The sequence below is a fragment of the Anomaloglossus baeobatrachus genome, chromosome 5 (genome assembly GCF_048569485.1).
Source record: "Anomaloglossus baeobatrachus isolate aAnoBae1 chromosome 5, aAnoBae1.hap1, whole genome shotgun sequence".
NCBI lineage: Eukaryota > Metazoa > Chordata > Amphibia > Anura > Aromobatidae > Anomaloglossus > Anomaloglossus baeobatrachus.
Genome location: NC_134357.1, coordinates 40,774,768 through 40,797,847, shown reverse-complemented (window position 1 = coordinate 40,797,847; position 23,080 = coordinate 40,774,768). Strand labels below are relative to the sequence as shown.

The 23,080-nt window shown below is 46.8% G+C and overlaps 1 protein-coding gene across 1 annotated transcript in view; it reads left to right on the top strand.

Annotated features, from left to right (window-relative positions):
• Window positions 1-23,080, top strand: part of UROS (uroporphyrinogen III synthase) — a 70,365-nt gene that overhangs the window by 6,453 nt on the left and 40,832 nt on the right. The window contains exons 2-3 of the mRNA XM_075352248.1: window positions 3,401-3,484; window positions 5,378-5,468. Of these exons, the coding sequence (XP_075208363.1) occupies window positions 3,401-3,484; window positions 5,378-5,468 (175 nt within the window). The remainder of the gene's footprint in view (window positions 1-3,400; window positions 3,485-5,377; window positions 5,469-23,080) is intronic.

The window sequence follows — 23,080 nt, the reverse complement described above, 5'->3', positions numbered from 1 at the left end:
CGCACTCCCCATCGTGCTCCATCCCCCATGCTGCGCACTCCCCATCGTGCTCCATCCCCCATGCTGCGCACTCCCCATTGTGCTACATCCCCCATGCTGCGCACTCCCCATCGTGCTCCATCCCCCATGCTGCGCACACCCCATCGTGCTACATCCCCCATGCTGCGCACTCCCCATCGTGCTACATCCCCCATGCTGCGCACTCCCCATCGTGCTACATCCACCATGCTGCGCACTCCCCATCGTGCTCCATCCCCCATGCTGCGCACCCCCCATCGTGCTCCATCCCCCATGCTGCGCACCCCCCATCGTGCTCCATCCCCCATGCTGCGCACCCCCCATCGTGCTCCATCCCCCATGCTGCGCACCCCCCATCCTGCTACATCCCCCATGCTGCGCACCCCCCATCCTGCTACATCCCCCATGCTGCGCACCCCCCATCCTGCTACATTCCCCATGCTGCGCACCCCATCGTGCTACATCCCCCATGCTGTGCACCCCATCGTGCTACATCCCCCATACTATAATAGTTCTCCTATTATACTCAGAGAGGAGTATAATAGGAGGACTATAATAGGAGGAGTAGTCCTGGGGGGAGAGGAGTATAATGCCGGCTCCCTGCACATGTGTACCGGGAGCCGGTGTACGCTGGTAACTATGATACACATCGGGTAACTAAGGGACCTTAGTTACCCGATGTGTATAATGGTTACCAGCGTTCACGGGCTCCGTCAAGATCCCAGCATCGCAAGGTTATGTCTGGCGCTGCTGGGATCGTGACGGAGCCGGTGTACACTGGTAACTATGATACACATCGGGTAACCAAGGGACCTTAGTTACCCGATGTGTATAATGGTTACCAGCGTTCACCGGCTCCGTCACGATCCCAGCAGCGCAAGGTTATGTCTGGCGATGCGTGCGGAGGGCCGGGGCGAGCAGCCAATCCATGCGGTGGGCGGGGCCAGGCCGAGGCGAGCGACCAATCCGTGGGGGGGCGGAGTCGAGGCGAGGCGAGCGGCCAATCCGTGCGGGGGGCGGGGCCATGGCGAGCCCAGCGGCCAATCAGCTTTGTGTCACCGTAAGGACACAATTTTGGAGCAAGACAGACAGACAGACAGAATAAGGCAATTATATATATAGATATATACTAGCTGTAGTACCTGGTGTTGCCCTGTATAGTAACTGTCTCTCTCCCAGTCTTTGTCTCTCTGTCTGTTTCTCTCTGTCTGTTTGTCTCTTTCCCTTTCTGTCTTTGTCTGTCTCTCTGTCTGTCTCTTTCCCTGTGTGTCTGTATCTGTCTGTTTGTCTCTTTCCCTGTCTGTCTCTTTGTCTGTCTCTTTTCCTGTTTGACTGTGTGTCTGTATCTGTCTCTGTCTCTCTATCTCTCTGTCTGTCTCTTTCCCTGTGTGTCTGTATCTGTCTGTTTGTCTCTTTCCCTGTCTGTCTCTTTGTCTGTCTCTTTTCCTGTTTGACTGTGTGTCTGTATCTGTCTCTATCTACAGTATGTCTGTCTCTTTTCCTGTCTCTCTGTCTTTGTCTATCTCTCTCTTTCTCCCTCTGTATGTCTTTCTGTCTGTCTGTGTCTCTCTGTTTCTGTCTGTCTGTCTGTCTGTCTCTTTCCCTGTCTATCTTTGTCTGTCTCTTTCCCTGTCTATCTTTGTCTGTCTCTTTCCCTGTCTATCTTTGTCTGTCTGTCTGTCTCCATCTGTCTGTCTCCATCTGTCTGTCTCCATCTGTCTGTCTCCATTTGTCTGTCTGTCTCTTTCCCTGTCTGTCTCTTTGTCTGTCTCTTTCTGTCTGTTTCTTTCCCTGCCTGTCTCTGTCTGTCTGTGTCTGTTTGTCTCTGTATCTTTCCTTGTCTGTCTTTTTCCCTGTCTGCCTCTTTCTCTGTTTGTCGGTCTCTCTGCCTATGTCTGTCTGTCTTTCTGTCTCTATCTGTCTCCCCACCGATATCATATTACCTCACACAGAAGCTTCTTATACTAATAATGTCCTTCCTTGCCTATAGCAACCAATCACAGCTCCTATTAATGACCTCTAGCTCTCAGCTCCATTGACTTAAATGTAAGCAGGTTATATTCACATAATTTATTTTAAATTTTAAACTACTTCTTTGAAGCGGCTCCTGATGAAAAACGTTCCAAAACTGGAACTGTCCAATCAAAAGGCTGCACAAAGAAAAAAAAAAATACAAAGCTTCGGGAGAAAAACTTTTCAAACACTGCTTAAAAAAAGGACCTGGAGTGCGGCGATCCAGGAGGATGAACTTCGAGTGCGGCGATCCAGGAGGATGGAGCTGGAGTGCGTCGATCCAGGAGGATGGAGCTGGAGTGCGTCGATCCAGGAGGATGGAGCTGGAGCGCGGCGATCCAGGAGGATGGAGCTGGAGGGCGGCGATCCAGGAGGATGGAGCTGGAGCGCGGCGATCCAGGAGGATGGAGCTGGAGCGCGGCGATCCAGGAGGATGGAGCTGGAGCGCGGCGATCCAGGAGGATGGAGCTGGAGCGCGGCGATCCAGGAGGATGGAGCTGGAGCGCGGCGATCCAGGAGGATGGAGCTGGAGCGCGGCGATCCAGGAGGATGGAGTTGGAGCGCGGCGATCCAGGAGGATGGAGCTGGAGCGCGGCGATCCAGGAGGATGGAGCTGGAGCGCGGCGATCCAGGAGGATGGAGCTGGAGCGCGGCGATCCAGGAGGATGGAGCTGGAGCGCGGCGATCCAGGAGGATGGAGCTGGAGCGCGGCGATCCAGGAGGATGGAGCTGGAGCACGGCGATCCAGGAGGATGGAGCTGGAGCGCGGCGATCCAGGAGGATGGAGCTGGAGCGCGGCGATCCAGGAGGATGGAGCTGGAGCGCGGCGATCCAGGAGGATGGAGCTGGAGCGCGGCGATCCAGGAGGATGGAGCTGGAGCGCGGCGATCCAGGAGGGATGGAGCTGGAGCGCGGCGATCCAGGAGGGATGGAGCTGGAGCGCGGCGATCCAGGAGGATGGAGCTGGAGCGCGGCGATCCAGGAGGGATGGAGCTGGAGCGCGGCGATCCAGGAGGGATGGGGCTGGAGCGCGGCGATCCAAGAGGGATGGGGCTGGAGCGCGGTGATCCAGGAGGAATGGACCTGGAGCGCGTCGATCCAGGAGGGATGGGGCTGGAGCGCGGCGATCCAGGAGGGATGGGGCTGGAGCGCGGCGATCCAGGAGGGATGGGGCTGGAGCGCGGCGATCCAGGAGGAATGGACCTGGAGCGCGGCGATCCAGGAGGGATGGGGCTGGAGCGCGGCGATCCAGGAGGATGGAGCACATGTGCACCAATCTTATGATTCCTTCTAGTTTCTCCTCCGTGAAAAATGAAAATGCACTGACAATTTGTTCCATTAAATCATGTGTCTTTCTTTTCCTTCCTAGGAGTTGTCCTCACACGGATTCCAGACAACACTGATCCCCGTTTTATCCTTCACGTTTGTGTCCTTGGAGCATCTCTCTGACAAGGTATAATCTCACTTTATTCTATTACCGAGCCTAATCCAGTTTTCCCTTATCATTAGATTTCGGTTGGTGGATGAAGTCCCCCGTAACCGAATATTTACTGCAACATGAGCCCCCCAAAGGGCAGCCAGCTGATGTAATGACTCCCGCACCAGCAGAAATCCCCGGCATTACAGGCAGCATCATTTTCAGTTGCTATTAAAGCCCCTGCAATGGATGTCATCCAGCATTTTCAGAGTCCTGAATGGCAAATCGTCCTGCTTTCCAATCATGTATGCATAGATTGTATAAAAAGGAGGATTTGCTATTCAGGAGTCTGGGAAAGCTGGATGTCGGCTAATAAAGTTCTCTACTGCAATCCCACAAAAAAAAAAAATCGCAACCATCTTTCCAAGACTCCTGAATGGCAAATTTGCATTAGTAGATCATATATTGATGTCTAGTATGGTAGATTTGTCATTTAAGGGTCTGAAAAAGCTGACTGTATACCTCAGAAGGCCTTCATTGCAATCCCTTAAGCCCTGTCATTCATCTTCCCCAGCCCCAAATATGGCAAATCATCCTTGGGTCATATATCGCTGTAAACTAAAGCAGATTGTGACATCCGAGAGTCTGGGAAAGCTGGATATCAACCACTAAAGGGCTCCATTAAAGTCCCACAAATGCCGTCATTCATCTTTCCTAGTTTCCTGAATGGCATTTCTGCTTATTTTGTAGTAATGCGTCTCTAAGAAGCAGATTTGACATCCGGGAGTTTGAGAAAGTTGGATGTCAACCACAAAAAGTTCTCCATTAAAATCTTACAAATGCTGTCGCCCATCTTTTTCAGAATCCTGAATGGTAAATTTGCCTATTTTGTAGTAATATGTTGTTGGGTAGGATATTGCTATAGTATAAAATCAGATTTGACATTCAGGATCCTGGGAAAGCTCGGTGACCACCGCTGAAGGTCTCTATTGCTATGGAGAAATTTCAGCAGCGACTTCAGCAGTCAAAGTTTAGCATTAATTAATTAAGTTTTACTCCTAATTATACCACTCCTATTGTTTTTATTTATTTATAGAATTATTTTATTTATTTGTTTTTTATTAAAGAGCTTTTCCAGAATGATAAAAACATGTCTTTATTTCAAAAACAGCGCCACCCATGTCCACAGGTTGTAAGTGGTATTGCAGCCACATTTACATCAATGGATTTGAGTTGCAATGCTAAATGCAGCCCTGGTAAGCTGCTGATTCTTGAAGAAAGCGGCCATGTTTTTTCTAAGCCTAAACAACTCCTTTAAGTCCTCCTTCACATATCCATGTCTCCGGTACATGACATCCATTTCTGCGCGTACCGGAGACACGGACACACGTTGACCTATTAAATTCAATGGGTTTGCGCACACGTTCGTGTGTCCACACTGATCGTGTGTCCGTGTGCTCCACATGGCGACAATACCGTTTTCTGCCGGGGCAGCACGGGTGTCACACGGACCGTCCACTGATGTGTGACATCAGTGAGACATGTACCGGAGAAAATACCTGTCCCTTAAAAAAAGAATTTTTATACTTGCCTGTCTCCAGCGCTGTTACAACACTTGCTTCCGGGCCCGCTCATTATGCTCATGAATATTCACTGTACTGATCACGGACCCGGAAGCAGCAGCGCCGGAGATAGGTAAGTATAGAAGTTCATGCTGTCCGTGTGCTATCCGGATGTCACACGGATAGCACACAAGGACACACAGACTGCCCCACAGACCGTCACACATAGAAGTATGAAAGAGGCCTAAGGTGGATCCTATTTTAGTGACTTTTACAGACTTTGTTCATCAACTGCATGGATAAATGAGCACCTCAGGCTGAAATTGTGCTTTTTTTTCCCCCCCTTCCTATACAATATTCCGATAAGCTTACGCATCCTGAAAATTATGCGGGTCTCATTTTCACCAGTCCGAGGGCAGTGGAAGCTGTGAAATTATGTCTGGAAAATAATAAAGAAGGTGAGTCCTGAGAATACCCAGCTTTTTTACATACAACATGACATTAATGTGGGGTTTTTAGTGGGATCTGTCAAGGGGTCATTCATTTTGACCATGAAATAGGAACTTCAAATGACCAAAATGGGCCTTATTCAGACCTTTGGACGTATTGCTGCATCCAGTGTATGGCACATGTAATACGTCATGAATTTTGACAATGCTGGAATATAAAGATGTCAGCGTAATAGGTGCTGTCATGTTAAATACCAAAATCTGTCAGACGATACCTGCAAAATATTCTAAGTGCAATAATATACAGCTTGAAAAGTTTGTTTTAGCGTATAATGGAGGTCGATTAGCTGCAAGTGACAGTAGGAGGAAAGATCACACTCAATACTCTCCCATGTGGTGTCTCTATTGTGTTCAGAGAGGATACAGGAATTTTTCTCAGTGTTCGCACCCCAATCACAGCCTGTCACTATCCTATCCTCCTTGTAGAGCTTTCCATGTCTCCACAGAGGATCTAAAAACTTTTCTCTGTGTTATCACCCCACTTGCAGCCTGTCACTGTCATCTATCCCTTGTACTGTCTCCAGAGAAGATACAGGCACTTTTCTTTGTGTTATCACCCCAATCACAGCCTGTTACTGTCATCTTTCTCTTGTACTGTCTTCAAGAACAGGAACTTTTCTCTGTATTATCACCCCAATCACAGCCTCCCACTGTCATCTATCCCTTGTACTGTCTCCAGAGAGGATACAGGAACTTTTCTCGGTATTATCACCCCAATCACAGCCTCTTACTGTCTTCTATCCCTTGTACTGTCTCCAGAGAGGATACAGGAACTTTTCTCGGTATTATCACCCCAATCACAGCCTGTCACTGTCATCTTTCTCTTGTACTGTCTTCAAGAACAGGAACTTTTCTCTGTATTATCACCCCAATCACAGCCTCCCACTGTCATCTATCCCTTGTACTGTCTCCAGAGAGGATACAGGAACTTTTCTCGGTATTATCACCCCAATCACAGCCTCTTACTGTCTTCTATCCCTTGTACTGTCTCCAGAGAGGATACAGGAACTTTTCTCGGTATTATCACCCCAATCACAGCCTCTTACTGTCTTCTATCCCTTGTACTGTCTCCAGAGGGGATACAGGAACTTTTCTCTGTATTATCACCGCAATTGCAGCCTGTCACGGTCATCTATCCCTTGTACTGTCTCCAGAAAATATACAGGAACTTTTCTCTGTGTTATCACTCCAATCACAACCTGTCACTGTCATCTTTCTCTTGTACTGTCTCCAGAGAAGATACAGGAACGTTTCTCTGTATTATCACCCCAATCACAGCCTGTTACTGTCATCTATCCCTTGTACTGTCTCCAGAGAAGTTACAGGAACTTTTCTCTGTGTTATCACCTTAATGCCAGCCTATCACTGTCATCCTTCCCTTGTACAGCCCTCAGAGAGGATACAGGAACTTTTCTTTGTGTTATCACCCCGATCGTAGCCTCTCATTGTCATCTATCCCTTTTACTGTCTCTGGAGGGGATTCAGGAACTTTTCTTTGTGTTATCACCCCAATCACAGCCTCTCACTGTCATCTTTCCCTTGTACTGTCTCCAGAGAGGATACAGGAACTTTCTTTGTGTTATCAGTCCAATCGCAGCCTATCACTGTCATCTTTCTCTTGTACATCCCTCAGAGAGGATACAGGAACTTTTCTTTGTGTTATCACCCCAGTCGTAGCCTCTCACTGTCATCTTTCTTTTGTATTGTCTCCAGAGAGGATAAAGAACTTTTCTTTGTGTTATCACCCCAATCATAGCCTGTCACTGTCATCTTTCTCTTGTACTGTCTCCAGAGAGGATACAGGAACGTTTCTCTGTGTTATCACCCCAATCACAGCCTCTCTCTGTCATCTTTCCCTTGTACTGTCTCCAGAGAAGTTACATGAACTTTTCTCTGTGTTATCACCTTAATCCCAGCCTGTCACTGTCATCTATCCCTTGTACAGCCCTCAGAGAGGATACAGGAACTTTTCTTTGTGTTATCACCCCAATCACAGCCTGTCACTGTCTTCTTTGCCTTGAACAGCCCTCATAGAGGATAAAGGAACTTTTTTCTATGTTATCACCCCAATCACAGCCTGTCACTGTCTTCTTTGCCTTGAACAGCCCTCAGAGAGGATACAGGAACTTTTCTTTGTGTTATCACCCCAATCACAGCCAGCCATCTTTCCCATGTACTACCTCCAGAGAGGATGACGGAACTTTTGATTGTGTTATTATCCCAATTCCAGCCTGTCACTGTTATTTCTCCCTTGCATAACCGCCAGTGTCTGCAAAGAGGATACAGGAACCTTTCTCTGTGTTATCACCCCAATTGCAGCCTCTCACTGTTATTTCTCTCTCTTGTATAGTCTCCAGAGAGGATACAGGAACATTTCTCTGTGTTATCACCCCAATCGCAGCCTGTCACTGTCATCTATCCCTTGTACAGTTTCCAGAGATTATACAGGACCTTTTCTCTGTGGTATCACCCCAATCACAGCCTGTCACTATCCTATTCTCCTTGTAGAGCTTTCAGTGTCTCCACAGAGGATCTAAAAACTGTTCTCTGTGTTATCACTCAAATTGCAGCCAGTCACTGTCATCTTTCCCTTGTACGGTCTCTAGAGAGGATACAGGAACTTGTCCTTGTGGTATCACCCTAATCACTGCCTGGCACTGTCGTCTATATCTTTTACAGCCCTTAGAGAGAATACAGGAACTTTTTCTCTGTATTATCACCCCAATCACAGCCTGTCACTATTATCTCTCACTTGTTCCCACAGAGGATACAGGAACTTTTCTCTGTGGTATCACCCCTAATCACAGCTTATTGCTACTTTACCACACTCCTCTTGCCGATCAGGGGGAATGTGGCCTTCAGTATTATTTAGCGGCAGGGGGCTTTTCTGTTTCTGCGAAAATAGAAAGAGAGGAACTGTACATGTACCGAAATTACCTCCTGTATCTAATCTGGACATTTTTAGTGCTGGAGGATTTAAGATTATGGGTCAGTTTCATCAAAGCTCTCATGCCGGAATTCTGGTGTAAAAGCTTTAAATAGGTTCAACTCAGAATTGCGCTAAAATGTTGTGATTTTTGGCTTTCTCACTCCAGTTCCTCCCAACTCTAATTTTTTTTTTTACGAGAGACAGGGAGGCAGTACTATCAGTGCCCATATATATTTTTTATATACACTACAGTTCAAAAGTTTAGGGTCACTTAGATATTTCCTTATTTTTGAAAGACAAGCACATTTCTTTTCAATGGAGCTAACATGAACTTAAACAGAAATACACTGTATACATTGGTAATGTGGTAAATAACTATTCTAGCTTCTGGTTTTTAATGCAATATCTACATAGGTGTATAGAGGCCCATTTCCAACAACCATCACTCCAGTGTTCTAATGGTACATTGTGTTTGCTAACTGTGCAAATGGATGTTTAGAAATCCCTTGAAAACCCAAGTGTAAGTATGTTAGCACAGCTGAAAACAGTTTAGTTGTTAAGAGAAGCTATAAAACTGACCATCCTTTGAGCTAGTTGAGAATCTGGAGCATTACATTTGTTGGTTACATTAAACTCTCGAAATGGCCAGAAAAAGAGAACTTTCATGTGAAACTCGACAGTCTATTCCTGTTCTTAGAACGAAGGATATTCCATGCGAGAAATTGACAAAAAACTGAAAATTTCCTACAACGGTGTGTACTACTCCCTTCAGATGAGAGCACAAACAGGCTCTAACCAGAGTAGAAAGAGAAGTGGAGGCCGCGCTGCACAACTGAGCAACAAGACAAGTACATTAGAGTCTCTAGTTTGAGAAATCGACGCCTCACAGGTCCTCAATTGGCAGCTTCATTAAATAGTACCCGCAAAATGCCAGTGTCAACGTCTACAATGAAGAGGCGACTCCGGGATGCCGGCCTGAAGGGCAGAGAGGCAAAGAAAAAGCCATAAATAAGACTGACTAATGAAAGGAAAAGATTAATATGGGCAAAACAACACAGACATTGGACAGAGGAAGATCGGAAAAAAGTGTTAGAAACAGACAAATGGAAGTTTGAGGTGTTTTTTCATCACACAGAAGAACATTTGTGAGATGCAGAACTACGGAAAAGATGCTGGAAGAGTTGCCTGACGCCATCTGTCAAGCATGGTGGAGGTAATGTGATGGTCTGGGGTTGCTTTGGTGCTGGTAAAGTGGGAGATTTGTACAAGGTAAAATGGATTTTGAATAAGGAAGGCTATCACTCCATTTTTCAACGCCATACCCTGGACAGTTCTTGATTGGAAACAATTTCATCCTACAACAGGACAATGACCTAAAGCACCTCCAAATAATGCATGAACTATTTAGGAAAGAAGCCGGCAGCTGGTATCTATCTGTAATGGAGAGGCAGCCCAGTCACCAGATCTCAACCCTATAGAGCTGTTGTGAGAGCAGCTTAACTGTATGGTGCGCAAAAAGTGCCCATGAAGCCAATCCAACTTGTGGGAGGGGGGGGAAGCATGGGGTGAAATATCTCCAGATTACCTCCGCAAATTATCAGCTAGAATGCCAAAGCTCTGCAAAGCTGGAATTGCTGCAAAGGAGCATTCTGTGCCGAAAGCAAAGTCTGAAGGAGAAAATTATTATTTCAAGTAACAATCATTATTTCTAACCTCGTCACTGTCTGGACTGTATTTTCTATTGTTTATGCAACTCATTTGATAAATAAAAGTAGTATTTTTTCATGGAAAAGACAAAATCGGCTGGGTGACCCCAAACATTTGAACTGTGGTGTATATCTAGAGACCATGACGTAATACTGTTAAAATTAAAACATTCTTATAGGTAAAAAAGCAGGGAGGCAGGTATCGTCTATGCCTCAAATTTATATGGAGAAACAGGGAGGCAGTACTATCTGTGCATACACACAGTAACTGGTAGACAAAGTGGGGATACTGTGTCTGCAGATTTTTATAGAGGATTGGAAAGGCAAATATATCGGTGGCTACATAATTTTCGGGGTATAAGCATGTAATACATCCCCTTCGGAAAGGTAAGTGCACATCCTTGTATATAAAGTATGTGATAATCCACAGAAGGTGACACTGCTCAGATACTTGAGGAAGCCTAGATTGTGAGCCCCAATGGGGACAGTGTTGCCAATGTATGTAAAGCGCTGTGGAATTAATAGCACTATATAAATTAATAATATTATTATTAAATTAATTAATTTTTAAGCCGCGATGAGTAGTACAGAGAAGAAAATGTCCCTGTAACTGCATCTGTGTTATCTTACTGGTCTTCCTCCCTAGGCTGACGCTTGTTTACACGATCAGCATGGTTTCATCGGGGATTGATGCCATCTGTTTAAATACAGGGGGTATGTTTCCAGTAGACAATTACCCTTTGTTGTAAATTAAGTCAATCTGGAAACACTCTCTCCGTATTTGTGCTGTTTTTTCTTTCTCTTGTGCTTCAGTCACTTTCGCTAAGGACCTTTTTTTTTTTAATTGACCGTGTTAATTCGATGTTCTTTAAGTACCTCCAGCATTTTCTTGGCATCTAATCCCGACGCTCGGTAATAGCCGAGTTCAACAGCTCTCCAAGGAATAAATGAGTTTATCACCCTGCAAGACTGTCTTTTGTATATGTTCCCAAAAAATGGATGTTAAAGGGGAACCTGTCAGGTGCAAAATGCGCCAAGGACCACGAGCAGTTCTAGGTGTACAGGTCTAATCCCTGCCTAACCGTCCCTGTATACACTATCATAGATAGAGAGATCTTTAGAAAAAGTATTTCTAAAAATCTTATATGTTATGCTAATGAGCACAGGGACTAGTCCCAAGGGTGTTATATCCCCCTGACTAGTCTGTCCTCTTTTTTTTTTTTTTATTATAGTACAGTTGGAATAAATCTGTGAATTTTCACTTTTTATATGATGCATGCCAATTTCAGATCGTGCTGGCTCCTTTTTCTCTGTTATGACTGTAGTTATGCTACAATTTCTGGTGACTGACCATCACCATACCATGCACGCTTGATATTGGTTTGCAATATATTCCTCCTGTTGGTAGCTGTTCACATTCAGTTGCCTCACCCCTTTCCACAGGCATTGCTAATTAAGCACCATACTTGGATCTGGTCCGCCTTTATCAATGGTTGCTGTCTGGCACTGAGAGGGTCAGTTCTGATATAGTCCTGGTATGTGTAGAGCTTGCTCCACATGCTGGGACCTGGGCTGGTCTCTATCCACAATTGCCTCTTTTGCAACATGGAAGCAGCTATATACAGGTTGCAGGTATGTGTGCTCCATTATGGTTCTGCTTTTAACTTTATCTAGGAGGCCGCATGGCACATGAAATATATAATATAGGTTAGGACCCCCCTATTGAGATTTGCCGTGACGTTGGCAGGGGTGGCTCAAAGAATTGATCAATTATTTGCTAAAAATCTCATTTTTTATTATAGTACAGTTGGAATAAATCTGAATTTGCACTTTTTATATGATGCATGCCAATTTCAGATCGTGCTGGCTCCTTTTTCTCTGTTATGACTGTAGTTATGCTACAATTTCTGGTGACTGACCATCACCATACCATGCACGCTTGATATTGGTTTGCAATGTATTCCTCCTGTTGGTAGCTGTTCACATTCAGTTGCCTCACCCCTTTCCACAGGCAATGCTAATTAAGCACCATACTTGGATCTGGTCCGCCTTTATCAATGGTTGCTGTCTGGCACTGGGAGGGTCAGTTCTGATATAGTCCTGGTATGTGTAGAGCTTGCTCCACATGCTGGGACCTGGGCTGGCCTCTATTCATAATTGCCTCTTTTGCAACATGGAAGCGGCTATATACAGGTTGCAGGTATGTGTGCTCCATTATGGTTCTGCTTTTAACTTTATCTAGGAGGCCGCATGGCACATGAAATATATAATATAGGTTAGGACCCCCCTATTGAGATTTGCCGTGACGTTGGCAGGGGTGGCTCAAAGAATTGATCAATTATTTGCTAAAAATCTCATTTTTTATTATAGTACAGTTGGAATAAATCTGTGAATTTGCACTTTTTATATGATGCATGCCAATTTCAGATCGTGCTGGCTCCTTTTTCTCTGTCCTCTTAGCATTGTAGTACGCCCACAAGGGTGTACTAACATGCTATTCAATGCAGCGTCACGTGTGGTGCCGAGTGTACCTATGTTCGCTGTGACCGCGCTTCTGAGTGCCGGGCAATTGCTGTCATGTGCATTATGAAGCCAGGTGTACGCGTCCCGGCTTCAGAGAGGTCTACTGCGCATGACCGGAATTGCCCGGCATTCAGAAGTGTGGTCACAGCGAACATAGGTACGCGTGGCACCGCTGGTGACGCTGTATTAAATAGCACGTTAGCACACCCCTGTGAGAATACTACCATGCTAAGAGGGCGAACTAGTCGTGGCATATAACGCCCTTGGGACTAGTTGCTTGCCTCATTAGCATAAGATAAAAGATCTCTTTATCTATGCTAGTGTATACAGGGACGTTTAGGCAGGGATTAGCAATATACACCCAGAACTGCTCGTGGTCCGTGGTGCATATTACACCTGACAGGTTCCCTTTTAAGAGGGTTTTTTTTAAGGGTATGTCCACATGTGTTTATTTCACCTTAAAGAGGTTGTCCCCTACTTTTACATTGATGGCCTATTCTTAAGGCCCCGTTACGCGCAATGACATCGCTAACAAGATGTCGTTGGGGTCACGGAATTCGTGACGCACATCCGGCCTCCTTAGCGACGTCGTTGCATGTAAAGCCCCCTTTAGGATAGGTCATCAATGTCTGATTGGCTGGGGTCCGACACCCGGCACCCCCGCCGATCAGCTGTTCTTAGTGCAGCTGGTAATGCTCAGTTCTGGAGCTGCCCTGTCTTCTGATAGTCGCTGCGGGTGGGTACTACACATATGCCTCCTATTAATTTGAATAGGAGGAGGATGTGCAGTATCCGGCCATGGCCGCTGTCAGAAGACAGGGCAGCTCCGGAACTGAGCATTTCTGGACAGCGGCAGCACCTGAAATAGCTAATCGGCGGGAGTGCCGGGTGTACTTTTGCACCATCTATAACTATCAGAGTGCTGCCTAAGGGTTTTGATTTTTTCCGTAGAACCTTTAACAGTGGAAAGCAATGGCGGTTCAAAATCTAGAGTTTGCCATATATCGATGGCATCACAACATAATTTTAAAGGTGTCGTTCTCCTTAGGTAGTGCAGCGTCCATAACAGCAGACCACACTGCCGCTATGGGGCCACCTATTCTCATAAGTATGACACCCCACGGAGCACAAGATAAGAGCCTACCTCTGTACCTAGTATACTCGTCGCCGGGCCAGTGGTTTGTAGAAGTCGTGGCCTGACCCGGTTCCGTGGCCCCGTGGTGCTCAGTAAAGGGGAGGCTAGCAAGGACTGTTCCTTGAGAGGTAGTCACTGGTTACGGTGGTGACTGGGGTCCTGGCCTCCTCCGCTGCGGACGCTTCCTCCGACCTTTCCTCCTCCAGGAGTTGAACGGATGATGTCGACTACGCCACCTGTGGTATGCGGCCAGGGATAAGGCCGCCGCTGCATGGTATGTTGCCGGGGAAGATGTTGGGTGCAGCCGGGATGATATCGCCCCCCCACAGGCAGAGCGGCCCCCGGGAGGGAGAACGGGGAATGGCCAGATCACAAGGCGACGACAAACAGAGTCAGAGTCACTGGGTTGCGGGTTTGAGATCTTGTTTACTCACAGTTCTTTCTTTACTGCAATGTCTCCGGTCGTTCCCAGGCAGGGCAGATCTGGTAGAGCAGCCTGTGGCCTTTCTCCTCCTGTGCTCTCATGTGTTGGTCCCCTCCTTGTCTCTGGAGCTCTTGGGACCCGTTACTTTGCCACCCGAAGCTGCGCTGGTTCTAAGGGGCAACAACGTCCCTCCCCCCTGTAACCCTCTTTTTCTCCATGCCACACGACTACCAGTCCCAGGCTCTCAACTCCTTCCCGGCTATCCACTTCTCCCATTCTAAGTCTCTGCCGGCTAATGGACCTGGAGCCTCCTAACTGGCGCTATCCGCTCTCTCAGCTTAGGTGACCTCAGCCATCCACTCGCCCAGTCCCAGGTACAGAAAGGGTGTACGAGCTGGTCTGGAACACGGCAGGAGCAGGGGACAGGAGAGGGCTCACAGCATAGGACAGCATGGCAGGAGCAGGGGACAGGGGAGGAGTCACAGCAGGGGGCAGCACAGCAGGGGACGGGAGAGGGCTCACAGCAGGGGACAGCACGGCAGGAGCAGGGGACAGGGGAGGAGTCACAGCAGGGGGGACAGCATGGCAGAAGCAGGGGACGGGAGAGGGCTCACAGCAGAACAGCACAACAAGGGACGGCAGAGGGCTCACAGCAGGGGATGGGGGAAGACTCACAGCAGGAGACAGCAAGGCAGGGGACAGGAGAGGGCTCGGCTCACAGCAGGGGACATCAGAACAGGGGATGGGGGAGGGCTTACAGCAGGGGACAGCATGACTGGAGCATGGGGAGGGCTCACAGCACGACAGGGGATGGGGAGGGCTCACAGCAAGGGACAGCACGACTCGAGCAGGGGACGGGGGAGGGCTCGCAGCAGGGAACGGGAGAGGGCTCACAGCAGAGGACGGTGGAGGACTCACAGCAGGGAACAGCATGACAGGAGCAGGGGACGGAAGAGGGCTCACAGGAGGGGACATCACAACAGGGGATGGGGGAGGGCTCACAGCATGGGACAGCACGACTGGAGCAAGAGACGGGGAGGGCTCACAGCAGGGGACAGATCGGCAGTTGATGGCGACGGGGGAGAGCTCACAGCACGGGACAACACGGCAGGAGTAGGGGACTGGGTGGGCTCACAGCAGGTGATGGGGACGGGACTTTAGATATTTTCTGTCGCCTATGCTTCTCAGTCACTTCAAATGTGATGTGATCCCTAAAATTTGTTTTTGTAAATTTTGTTGTAAAAATGGGAAATTTCTGATAAACTTTGAACCCTTCTAACTTCCTAACAAAATAAAATGTTTAAAAAATTGTGCTGATGTAAAGTAGACATGTGGGAAATGTAATTTAGTAACGATTTTGTGTGACATAACTCTCCGGTTTACAGCCATAAAAATTAAAAGTTCAAAAACTGCGAAATTGTAAATTTTGTCGGAAGTTTTGATTTTGTCATAAATAAATGCAAATAATACCAACCAAAATGTATCACTAACATGGAGTACAACATGTCATGAAAAAACAGAATCGCTAGGATCTGTTGAAGCGTTCCAGAGCTATAACCTCATAAACTGACACTGGATAGAATTGAAAAAATTGGCCTGGTCATCAAGGTGAAAATAGGTTGGATGGTGAAGGGGTTAAAGGGATATTGCCACCTTAGAAACTTATGGCAATTCCAGAAGATACAGCCACTGCTCCCCTGACTTTCCATTGTTCCTGCTGTCTGTATTCATTGGTATAGGTAGCTTTGCTGCTGGATTCATCTCTTCCCTTTTGGACCCGCTGGAGTTCGCCATCCACCCAGCTGCTGATCATCAGTATTCTTTTGGTGCTTAAATACTCCCTACTTCCCTGGACTTGTGCTGGTGTTTATTCAAGCTCTGGTTGCAAGCAGGTGGCTTGTCCTCCACTGTGGTATCATTGCAGAAGCTTTGCTGAACTCCTGCCTGTGACATCTGTAGATAAGTAGTTCATGCTTTTCCCCTGTGTGTCCTCCTTGTGTCTTCCTTTACCGTTTAGTGGGGTTGATGAAGAGCTCATCACAGCCATTTCCTATTTAGTGCCCTGCACTAGGGAGTTTAGTAGGGTTTATGAATAGCTCATCACACCCATTTCCTAATTACGGTCTAGCACTAGGGATACCTATGGTCAGTTATCCAGCTCGGCGCATAGGTGAGAAACCTATCTAGGGTGGTCAGGGACCAGCTGTAGGTTTGGTCTGGGGTCACCATCTCCATCTTCGCTAGACGCAGGGTGTTATGATCCGGAACCATGGAAGACGACCATAAAACATTGGTAAAAGGTGACAAGAGCATTGGCAACTAATCTGGCCGCCATCCCCTTACTAACCATCACAACTAGAAGTAGCCGAGGGGTGAACTAACATCCTGTGCACCGCGAACCCAGCCGGAGAAGCTAGCTATCCTAAAGGAAGGAAAGATGAATAACACTCTGCCTCAGAATATAGATAAAGAATAGCAAGCCCCCCACATTCAAAGACTGCGGTGATATAGGAAAACACAATACACAGATAGATGATAGGATTAGCAAAAGGTGAGGCCCTACTGACTAAATAGGACAGGATAGAAAAGGGACTGATGGTGGACAGAGAAAAACCCTGCAAAAATCCAACAACCTGATAGTACAAAAAAGCCCTCAGATCGCTAGATCTGAACTCCGTCCTATACCAGGCGCTCTTGTCATACCAATGAACAGAAAGCAGGAACCATTACAAATTCAAGAAGCCACAAACACATGGAATTATAGGAGTAATACTCCAAACATAGCTGCAGGGAGCTTCCCAGCTAAGCAACAGAGAGGGAAGATTCTTGCATGCAAATAAACTGACAATAACCACAGCAAATGACAAACTCAGATAAGAGCAAAAAGAACCAAACAACAAATAAAGAGCCAAGCACTTATCTGGGGTAGATGTGGTCTGGAGCAGGATGAAGCAGGCTGGTGAACAAAGAACAACTGGCATCCGTCATAGCCTGCTATAAGATCAGGGTTTCAATAAGCAGGGAGTTAGCAATGGAAACGCCCATTGCTCAACACACCTGGTCTCTGTTCAAACCATTCCTGGCCACAAGGGAGCCTCACAGCAGCCAAAGCATAACTGACATTCACAACAGTACCCCCCCCCTTGAGGAGGGGTCACTGAATCCTCACCAACGCCACCGGGTCGCTCAGGATGAGCATGATGGAAGGCGCAAACCAACCTGTCCGCATGAATGTCAGAAGCCACAACCCAAGAGTTATACTCCTGCCCATAACCCTTCCATTTCACAAGGTACTGAAGCTTTCGCCTACTGCGACGGGAATCCAGAATTTTTTCAACCTCATACTCCAGATCCCCTTGTACCAAAACAGGGTCAGGAGGCGCTGCTGCAGGAACTGTTGGCTCCACATGTTTCTTCAACAAGGACTTATGGAAGACATTGTGAATCTTAAATGACACAGGCAGAGTCAAACGAAAAGATACAGGGTTGATAATCTCCGAAATCTTATAAGGTCCAATAAATCTGGGCTTAAATTTAGGAGATGGAACTCTCATAGGAATATTTTTAGAGGACAACCACACCATGTCCCCCACTTTAAACCGGGGACCAACAGTCCGACGCCGGTTGGCAAACGTTTGGGCAGTTTCTTGGGACTGAAACAATTTATCCACTACCTGCCCCCAAATCTGCTGCATTCTGTGTACCACCGAATCCACCCCTGAACAGTACATCCAGCCAACAAATTTAAAGGGTAGTCTTAAGAAGGAAAAAAAAAAGAGCCGGATGTACTGTTATGATCCGGAACCATGGAAGACAACCATAAATCATTGGTAAAAGGTGACAAGAGCATTGGCAACTAATCTGGCCGCCATCCCCTTACTAACCATCACAACTAGAAGTAGCCGAGTGGTGAACTAACATCCTGTGCACCGCGAACCCAGCCGAAGAACTAGCTATCCCAAAGAAAGGAAAGATGAATAACTCTGCCTCAGAAAATAGATAAAGAATAGCAAGCCCCCCACATTCAAAGACTGCGGTGATATAGGAAAACACAATACACAAATAGATGATAGGATTAGCAAAAGGTGAGGCCCTACTGACTAAATAGGACAGGACAGGAAAGGGACTGATGGTGGCCAGAGAAAAACCCTGCAAAAATCCAAAAACCTGATAGTACAAAAAGCCCTCAGATCGCTAGATCTGAACTCCGTCCTATACCAGGCGCTCTTGTCATACCAATGAACAGAAAGCAGGAACCATTACAAATTCAAGAAGCAACAAACACATGGACTTATAGGAGCAATACTCCAAACATAGCTGTAGGGAGTTTCCCAGCTAAGAAACTGAGAGGGAAGATTCCTGCATGCAAATAAACTGACAATAACCACAGCAAATGACAAACTCAGATAAGAACAAAAAGAACCAAACAAAAATAAAGAGCCAAGCACTTATCTGAGGTAGATGTGGTCTGGAGCAGGATGAAGCAGGCTGGTGTACAAAGAACAACTGACATCTAGCCTAGCCTGCTATAAGACCAGGGTTTATATAAGCAGAGAGTTAGCAATTGAAACGCCCATTGCTCAACACACCTGGTCTCTGTCCAAACCATTCCTGGCCACAAGAGGGAGCCTCACACCAGCCAAAGCATAACTGACATTCACAACAGCAGGGGTCCCCTTCCCTTACGCCACTCTCTTGGTACTTCGCCTAGCATGACATATACATCAGAAATGACTGATATGATGCGGGTTCCACCTTTTCGGATGGAACGAAGATTCTCGAACCCTCTTCTGACTTGGAGAGGTGCTCGCAGGTCTCTGATTTCTGGGGATTGGGGATGTAGAGGCGGCTGAAGCATGACTGCCATTTGCAAATTAGTCGTTAAGTAGAAGAAGGAAAGATCTAATTTGTGACCCTTTACCGCATCTTTCCTTGTGCCTCCTACAAAATAAAAAGCGTACCATCTGCAGTCAACTGTTTCGGGATTTTAGCTGTTTCCATATAGAACTTTGTATCAGTGCATTGACACAGACCCCATTTTTTTATGGGGTTCCCGACAATGAGAATATGACAACCAACCTCTTTTTGTAATCAAAAAAAAGCCCGGCATGCCGGAATTAATTCACTCCAGTGTGAACAGAGTCCTCCACATCACGAACTACTCCCTCCCCACATCGGCTGCTTCATGTCATCACCACAATAGCTATTAAACACAATGAATAAAGCCGCCCCGCTCACAAGCTCCATTGTCCATAGCCGCTCCGTGCCGTCTATACATGGTGACATTTCCAGTAATCCCATCATGTCAACTTCTAATTAAATAAAGATAATAGCATTTTGTTTTCAATTATAATGTCCTACTCTTGGAATTATTGTAAATTAACCTCCTCCTCGGAAAATTTAATATTGCAGTCTCATTTAGGGTTTTAATTAGGCTTTTGATTTTTTTATTCTTTTTTTTTTTTAAGCTGAAAAACCGCTCTCCATGAAATCTTTAATCATTATGAATATGTTGTACAGGGTTATTACAACCTTTTTTTTCACAAAATTAGCCGCTGGCATTTATCCCCCCCTTCCCCCGCCCCCCATTCCTTCCTTTCTAGTTCCTCTATATAAATCCATACAAGTATTAACTCTACAAATAGGAGACTCGACCTTGGGCAATAGAAGAATAAATTGTAAACACGATGGGCTTGGGGCATGAATGGAGTAAAAAGTAAGGACTTTGGTCATGATTCGTATGGGGCAGAGAAGACAACTGCAAATAGAAGATACAAGAGAATCTGTTCTTTTGGGAACAGGTTATCTATAGGAAGACCAAAGTCATGGCCACCCTTAGTAGTCATCCATAATAGAATGACCTACATTTGGAACCGCACCAATTTCTAGAACACCCCTAGTTTTCTTTGGCTGGTAGGAGTAAAATGGAGCATCTACCATGCCCAGGAGAGGTTCACAGTAGTGCCTCTTCCCTCGTTCTCCAGCGTCTTGGGGAGGTTACATAAAGCATCAGGTTCCGAAAGCAACCATCACTCCGTCCTTGCCCATCATCTTGACGAAAAATGGTTCCAAGAGAGAAAAAAGGGGGCACAAGAACCTCATCCTGGTCATCAGTGTGACCCACACCAATCTAAAGGGGGCTTTACACGCTACGATATCGTTAATGTTTTATCGTCGGGGTCACGTTGTTAGTGACGCACATCCGACGTCATTAACGATATCGCAGCGTGTGACACCAGCGTCCTTAAGCGAGCTCAAAAATGGTGAAAAACGTTCACCATGGAGAGGTCGTCCCAAACTCAAAAATCGGTAAGGGTTGTTTATCCATGTTGTTTATCGCTCATGTGGCAGCACACATCACTGTGTGTGACACCCCAGGAGCGAGGAACGTCTCCTTACCTGCCGCCGGCCACAATGTGGAAGGAAGGAGGTGGGCGAGATGTTACGTCCCACTCATCTCCGCCCCTCTGCTATGATTGGCCGCCCGCTTAGTGACGTTGCGGTGACGCCAAACGTCCCTCCCCCTTGAGGGAGGGATTGTTCGGCAGTCACAGCGACGACGACGACCAGGTAAGTGCGTGTGACGCTGCCGTAGCGATAACGTTCGCTGCGGCAGCGATCACACGACATAGCATGTGTGACGGGGGCGGGTACTTACACGCTCGATATCGCTAGAAATTGCTAGCGATATCGTGGCGTGTAAAGCCCCCTTAAGAGTTGTCGCCTCTCGGGGGATAGATGACAACTTGCTTAGGCTGGAATACCCCTTTGTGGTTCAACTGAGAAACAGATTGACCCATGACTTTGAAGAAATTTCGAGCCTGCATTGTGTTGGTCTTGTCTATCGGTGGCCAGGTTTTACAACCCATTCGCCCCATGCAGAAGCTAGAAGATTATCAACCAATGTTGTAGGACACTAATCCAAGAAGTTCTAACCCAACTTCTCCTAATTCTACGTTGTAGACTTTTTCTCGTAGTCATCCACGTTGGTGGCCATGGTGCAGGATCTGGTCTTTCATCTAATGTCTCTTTCCAGTGTACTAGTACATGGTTTGCTAAGTTAGATGATTTAGAAAAGTTTTGGGGGTTTTTGCCTGGTTTCCATATTTATTGTTGAAAGTGGTCAATCTATCACCGTTCTGGTCAACGATAGAGATGAGTCATATTTCTTTCTTAAAGGCTATGTACACTGTCCCACACAATTTTTATAATTGTGTCTTTGTTTCCTAAATGCAAAGTTAGGCAGCTTTCTAAATAGTCTGTATTTAAAACTTTTTACAATCTTTCTGCTGCAAATGGTCTATAAGTATTTGAGCTTTGCAAAACAGGTATAAATCTATCAGAGCTTCTAGTTCTGATGGCTCTGTCTGCTGTTCCTCCTCTCTTTTCCGTGTTAGGCTATGTGCGCACTAGAAATGTGAAGTTTCTCAAGAAAATTTCTTGAGAAACTCTGCCAGTGAAAGATTTCCGGACCTGCGGAAAAAATCCGCACCAAATCCGCATGCGTTTTTGCCGCGGATTTGCCGCGGATTTGCCGCGGATTTACCGCGGATTTACCGCAGGTTTGTCCCTGCAATAAATAATAAAGATAATCGATAGACAGATAATGGATAGAGGGAAAGATGGATAGATGAATAGATAGATAGATAGAGGGATAGATAGATAGATGAATAGATAGATAGATAGAGGGATAGATAGATAGATGAATAGATAGATAGAGGGATAGATGGATAGATAGATAGAGGGATAGATGGATAGATAGATAGATAGAGGGATAGATAGATAGATAGAGGGATAGATAGAGGGATGGATAGATAGATAGATGAGAAAAACCTATATAATGTTCCACCTCCCTGCATTTTCTAAGCTGGCACCCTTTAGTGACTTTCATGTGGCACTTAGGCTACTTTCACACCTCCGGTTTTTGCTATGCGGCACAATCCGGCACTTTGCATGAAAATCGCAACCGATTTTTTTTGCTGCCGGTTGCGATTTTCCTGCATAGACTTTAATTAGTGCCGCATTGTGCCGCATGGCCTTGCGTTCCGTCCGGTTTTTGCCGCATGCGGCAGATGTAGCCGATGCGGCGGCCGGATGGAACGTTGCCTGGCACGTTTTTTCGTACGGCAAAAAAAACCGCATCGCGCCGCATTTGGCCGATGCGGCGCATTTTTCAATGCATGCCTATGGCGGCCGGATGCGGCGCGATGCGGCAATAACCGCATCCGGCCGCCGCATGCGGTTTTTGCCAGTGCGCATGCTCAGTAGCATGCTGCAAGCGGCAAAAACCGCACTGGCCGCACAGGAAAAACTTATGCAAAGGATGCGGTGTTTTCACCGCATCCGTTGCATAGCTTGCACAGCCGGATTGAGCCGCACAGCTCAAGCCGGATGTGTGAAAGTAGCCTAAAGGGTGCTTAGCCTTGTATTTAGCCATAAAATAAATAAATAATTAAAAAAAAATGACGTGAGGTCCCCCCATTTTTTGTAGCCAGCTAGGGTAAAGCAGACGGCTGCAGCCTGCAGACCACCGCTGGCAGCTTCACCTTGGCTGATAATCCAAAACAGTGGGCACCCCACGCTGTTATTTTAACTTATATAAATAATTTAAAACAAAAAACGTGGGGTCCCCCCCATATTGGATCACCAGCCAAGGTAAAGCGGACAGCTGGGGTCTGATATTCTCAGACTAGGGAGGTCCACTGTTATCGGACACTCCCCAGACTAAAAATAGCAGGCCGCAGCCGCCCCAGAAGTGGCGCATCCATTAGACGTGCCAATCCTGGCGCTTTGCCCCAGCTCATCCCGCGCCCTGGTGCGTTGGCAAACGGGGTAATATATGGG